The sequence below is a fragment of the Etheostoma spectabile genome, chromosome 16 (assembly GCF_008692095.1).
Source record: "Etheostoma spectabile isolate EspeVRDwgs_2016 chromosome 16, UIUC_Espe_1.0, whole genome shotgun sequence".
Lineage (NCBI taxonomy): Eukaryota > Metazoa > Chordata > Actinopteri > Perciformes > Percidae > Etheostoma > Etheostoma spectabile.
Window position 1 is genome coordinate 12,480,793 of NC_045748.1, and position 5,895 is coordinate 12,486,687.

Below are 5,895 nucleotides of genomic sequence, written 5' to 3' on the forward strand. Positions count from 1 at the left end.
TCTGCTTTGCCTGCCCAGAGAATTTGGCCCAACCTTGATTTCTAAATTATAATACAGGGTAAAATTTAAAAAAATGAAATAAAGACAAAAAAGATTAACACCAGTTTTTGTATTCTAGAATTTATTTTTTATACTTGATGCTCCACACACATTGCGGTCAGAACGGAAAAAGGTATACTCTGAGTTAGGGCTGGGTGATCCCAACCATAGACTGCATATTAATGGTCACCCATTGGTTTGTGCCAAAGCCTATTTTTTTTACTTGTGTAAAATAAATACTTGACAAATAAAAGGTACAGAGTATTTTCTCATTTTATTAAGTACTTCAGTGGAAAATGAACATAATATGCAAGGATCAAAACAAAAGCGTCATCCAACTGACATAAATATTGCCTCAACACAGTTTGGCTACTTTTTTGACCATCACAATAGAAACAATATAAAAAAATACATACAACAGACATTTTACATCCTTTTCATGGCACATATTGTCATATTGCGTCTGTCACGCCTTCCCTTTTACTGTTTTTCTTTATTGAGGATAATAAATATATAGACCTATTCTCATGTCTTTTTTTTGTTAAGAGTTGTTTTACAATGTGCTTATTGTCTCTGGAGTAAAATGAGTTGACTGTTAGGACTTGAAGTCAACCCTCCACAAGGAAAGGAAATAGTTTAAAAGTTGATCCCATCCTGAGAAAATGTAGCATGCAGTGTTATTCTATGAAGCATTAATTTTTACACCTCACTCCTCTGTCTCTCCTCTGTTGAGACACACCATCAGCTCATATCTCATGCATGAAGCCACGGAACACAAAGTAAAATTGGAGGTCAGAATCACTGGAGTTGTGTTTGTGCTTTCAGCATGACAAAAAGGCTGTCACAGTGTCTCTCTGTCACTTCCCTGCACTCCCTGTTTCTCTCTGCTTTGTGTTTCTTGGTTTACTTGCAGATACAGTGCATGCTGTAGCTACGCGGTGTGAATAACACAAAAGAAGCACATGTGTACCTAATTTCTTTTGCTCACTCCACTGATGTTTACATTAGACCATAAATGTGTCAAAATGAGTAACAAAGTTCAGGTTCAGTGATGATGATGAGTAAAACAAACGCCCAGCTTACTGTGTGGCCACTTTTGTTACCCCTAAGTAATATTTCTTTTTTTATGTCCTTCAAGTAAGTCAATGTGAAGAGCTATACAGATGGAACAAATGTGGTCTATTAAGAACAAATGCAGAGCCTTATACATGTTTAACAGCCACTATATAGCTGAAACCGCTCCGATCAGTACTGGAGTCACATGCTGGAGAATGAAACTGAGGGACTGCAATAGTGTTTAACTAGAATGATAAAGGACCTCTGTCTATACTGAAATTGTGTCTGTTGTTTCATCATTAAGTTATAATAAACAAGGGGATCCTAGTGTTGACTGTGTATTATGTCAGTTTCCATCTATCAGCCTGTTTTTAGCTGAGTTACTTTACCAGTAATTTGTGTGTTGTTAGACAAAAGAAGAGGTGGCGTCCACCCTGGAGGCCGTACAGAACATCCAGACCACGTCTCAGGCTCTGCAGAAGTCCAAGGAGATCTACAATGCCAAAACTGTTGAGCAGGAGCGCCTCCGCAAAGAGGGGGCCACCCAGAGAGATGTGGACAAGGTGGGAGGTCACATTCGCACATACACACACCCACAAAGTCATGGTATGGTAATAAGGCATGATGAAGTGCCTTAACACTGCAGTCTATACACACACGTTAACCCCTAAAGGTTCTTGGCCTCAGATGTCAAGTGGAGCTTGGTTTCCTTGCTGATTTGTCAATTGATCTGGGGAAACCGAGGGCAATTGTGTATAGAACATACACTGATGATAGCCATGTATCTGTCTGTTTATATTTTGCAGGCTGGAGTGAAAGCCAAAAAAGCCACAGAGACCTACAAGTCATATGTGGAGAAATATGCTGCAGCTAAATCAGAGTTTGAACAGAAGATGACAGAAACTGCACAGGTATTGTAATATCTGATTTTCTCTCTTCTGTGTGGATGTGCTTTAATGAAATATGTGCGCACAAACTCTGTCTAGTGTCTGTCTCTGTGTTATGCAACACTTTCATTGTGTAATCTGTTACTCCCATGCAAGTGTGTGCGTCTGTGTGTGTGCGTCTGTGTGTATGTGTGTGTGTGTGTGTGTGTGTTCCACGTTTCTACCCCTGTATCATCTCCAGATTGTGTTTTTTCCTCTGTAACGGAATCGTGGAAAGCCCTGATTAGATCCATCTGAAGGACTGATTAGATAAACTCCAAATTAAAATCAGATCAACAGATCTTGGCCTCCATATCCTCCTGCACCGCAGCAGCTCCGCCACCAGAAATGGTTCCAGTTAGCCTAGAGTTTTTGTTTTCCCCCTAGAAAAAGCAGAGTTGCAGCCCTCCTTCCCCGGGATCACAGTCTACGGCTCATCTCAAACAGAGCACATGTGGACATGAGTTATAAACACCGAACACATGTGCTCTCTGACATCATTGGGGCTCCGACATGTGTGTTCTCTTAGTCCGAGTGTGTCTGTGGGTGGGTGGGTGTGTCTGTGTGTGAGCATATGCTAGCTGTTATCATGGTGAATGACAAAAGTACAGTCTTATTTGTGTCCATGTCTCTGTAGTGTAAATGCAGGGGTGAGTGGCTCTTTATCTGTTTGTTTGTGGTTAGATCTTCCTCAGCATCCACACTTTGATTTTACAGTTCATGATTATTTATACCCATTCTCCTTGGTTAACCCCAGAAGCCCAGAGTCAGACTTAAATGGAAGTAAATACTAGCATTTAAAGTTGTACTCTACACCATACTTTGTGTGTGTGTGTGTGTGTGTGTGTGCGTGTGCGTGTGCGTGTGCAAGCACGTTGTAGACCACCCAAACAGACACACAGGAAGTGGCTGGGACAGAATAAGGAAGTGGAGTTTCCAAGGCTGCATTTTGTCCTTAACTTATTTTTGTTTTCATGTCGTGTTTAATGATACTCTCTCAATGATGCAGATTTGTTTGCATGCAGTTAATGTGAAGTGATTTGTTGCATTGCTGTGCTATAACTACCCTCACCCTCTGTTACAGAAATTCCAAGACATTGAAGAAAACCACATTCTCCACTTGAAGGAGATCATTCAGTCATACTCGCAGTCTGTCGACGAAACACACATTCAAATAGGAGAGGTGAGTGTGTACACATACACACACACGTACGTACTCTCAAAAATTCCTTTGGGTGGAGTAGGTGTCTTTTTGACCTGAGGCTCTGCTCACTGGGTTCACTGTGTGTCATATCAATTAGTGTCGTCTTTGATCTCGCTAATCGTTTAACTGAGAACCAGGAAATGGTCCATTCAGCCTCTAATGCCAAGCAATTAAAAACTGATCAAAACTCCCTCTCAGCCTATCTAAAACACCTCCAGAAGTCCAAACACTTGCCAAATACCGTGTCTGATAGTTAGAAGTGCTACACAGGCTTGTTTGTTCCTGGAAGAGTGTGTTTAGGTTTGAGAAAATGGCATCGAGTTCAATCAAATCCAATTGTGAAGGCTTTCAAACATCATTCACAATTGTATTAATCAGTATTTAATCTTAACCAAAGATTTCTTTTCATTCATTTATTCAGCATACTTACCAGCTCCACACAGAAGAACTCATGACTAGCTACAATCTGCTGCTCTGTTCTCATTAATCTGAAGCTGCTCTGTACTGATGCTGCTGCAGTTGTCTTATTGCCCATAGAGGGCGACACAGCTCCACCAACAGTGTCCCAGTCCAGCTTGTGCAGCAAGTTGGAAAGAATGTGAAGCGACAGGCTACCACAGGTTATTCAGCCCCACAGTTCCTGCTCCTTAGCAGGAGATGGGCAGTTCTGCTGCCTGTTGCTGAGCAAAGTTAAAATACTGCCTGAAGTGGTCCGTCTTTCCAGATCAGAAAAACCAGAGTAGACTAAGGAAATGGTGATTTGGTGATACATGCTCTTCAAACCAGGTTGTGAGGGACCTTAGGAATGTTAATATCACACAAGGCTGAGGCAGGAGGAAGGTAGGAGAGAGCAGGGTGAAGGAGGCTGGGGCCATCTCTGCAACATTGTGCTTAGTCACTGAGCCCACAGGCATTTGTGCAGACAAACAAACACACAGTCTGAATTATTTGCATTACTTGCATTTAAAATATGGAATATTGTGAGTGCTGTTTTTTTTCTTCAGCGAGATGTGCTCACACACGACATACAGCTCTTCTGCTGTGTGGTTTGGAGTCAGTTTAGTAATGTTTGTGCTACCTTTTTATTTAAGCCTTTATTTTTTTGAGCAAGTAACAACAAGAACAAAAATAAGAATATTAACAAGAATATTAACCTTGTAAATACAATTATTATTCTTGCATTTTGTCCAGCTGATGTATTTCTTCAATCATATTTTTGACCTAAATTAACCTTTTAATAACGTATTCAAAGAAACTGGCCATACAGTTTAAAGAGCCAAGCAATAAGTTAAACCCAAAACACACTTTGACTTATGTTAAAGTAAATTTACGAATGTATAAATTGTACTCAGATGTGTAAGATATAGGAGTAGAGTGTTTAGTTTTGCCACACTAGAGAAAAATGAAAGTAAACAAAACCTACCCTTATGAGGCTTTCAATGGTTGAATACAATATGTGTGCTAAGGGAGTGCAGATAAGCTGAAATTAAACAAGTACATTACAGTTTTTTATCAAAGGAGGTCACTGATCTATTATCACGCTCTTACATTACAAAATGCGCTGGCTCAAACATGTTTGACTGTTTCTCTTAAACAGCCTAAATTCCTTTCCTTTTTGCAATGTATATTGATAAAGTTGTTTGGCTTGAATGATTTATTCGTTATAAATTAAGCTTAATCCCATATGTTCCAACAAAATGATGAAATTTATATACAAAATGATGAATATATTATTTATTCTTGCCAGTAATGACTTACTGTAAGATCCTGGAAAAAATAACAAGAAGTCTTCATAGCACTTAAAGGGAAACTCCACCTTTATTTACACAGTCTGTCAAGGTCTGTTTATAGCTCTTGTGATGTACTGCTGCATATGTGAACAAGTTGTGAATTGAACACAACTGCCAGTGTTTGTTGGTGAGGGACAATGTCCTTGGTGAGGGACAATGTCCTTGTACTGTAGCCGCATTAGCAACTCCTGAAGGATGGTCATAACGCCTGCAAAGATGCCTGCACATCTGGGCTGGGATAGCATGAAGCTCTGTGTGTGTCACACCCCCAGTGAAGCTTCATGCTGGGAGGCGAATAGTAACAGTTGAGGACTCCACTTGGATCACTTTATCAGAGGAGACGTGGCCGTCTACACTTCCACCAGGTCAACAGTGGAGTTAGTGTGACTTTGACTGTTGTACAAGGGAATTGCTTTCCAAATAGCAGAGACCAGTGTTGGGACTGCTGTCATCCAGGTCCAAGTGCAGTGCATGAGTCCGAAGGTGTCACTAAAATCAAGATATAATCCTGTCAACTTCACAGGTATTTTCAGACAAGGCTCATCCAGAATCAGCTCAGTGGGCATGAAGGATAAGAGGGTTAGAAAGGATGCAAGGGAGAAAGTGAGCAGCGTAAAGAAAGGGAAACACCATATATAGATATATTAAGTACAAATATGAGTAGAAGGAAGTGCAGTGTTGCTCAAAGAGCTTTAAACTTACATAGGGTGTGTGTGTCTGTGTGTGTGTGCTAGGTTTGCGTGCTGTGTTTCTATTTGTAAGTGAGCGTGGGTGTGTGGGGATCCCTTGAAGGCAGATCCATGTTTTGAGAATGTGGACGAAAATCTCTGTAGGGCATTGTGTGTGTGTGTGTGTGTGTGTGTGTGTGTGTGTGTGTGTG

General features: G+C 40.6%; 1 protein-coding gene across 9 annotated transcripts in view; it reads left to right on the plus strand.

Annotated features, from left to right (window-relative positions):
• Positions 1-5,895, plus strand: part of fcho2 (FCH and mu domain containing endocytic adaptor 2) — a 51,365-nt gene that overhangs the window by 14,684 nt on the left and 30,786 nt on the right. For all 9 annotated transcript variants that reach the window (XM_032540282.1, XM_032540286.1, XM_032540284.1 and 6 more), the window contains exons 5-7: positions 1,506-1,658; positions 1,902-2,006; positions 3,106-3,204. In XM_032540282.1, coding sequence (XP_032396173.1) covers positions 1,506-1,658; positions 1,902-2,006; positions 3,106-3,204 — 357 coding nt within the window. The remainder of the gene's footprint in view (positions 1-1,505; positions 1,659-1,901; positions 2,007-3,105; positions 3,205-5,895) is intronic.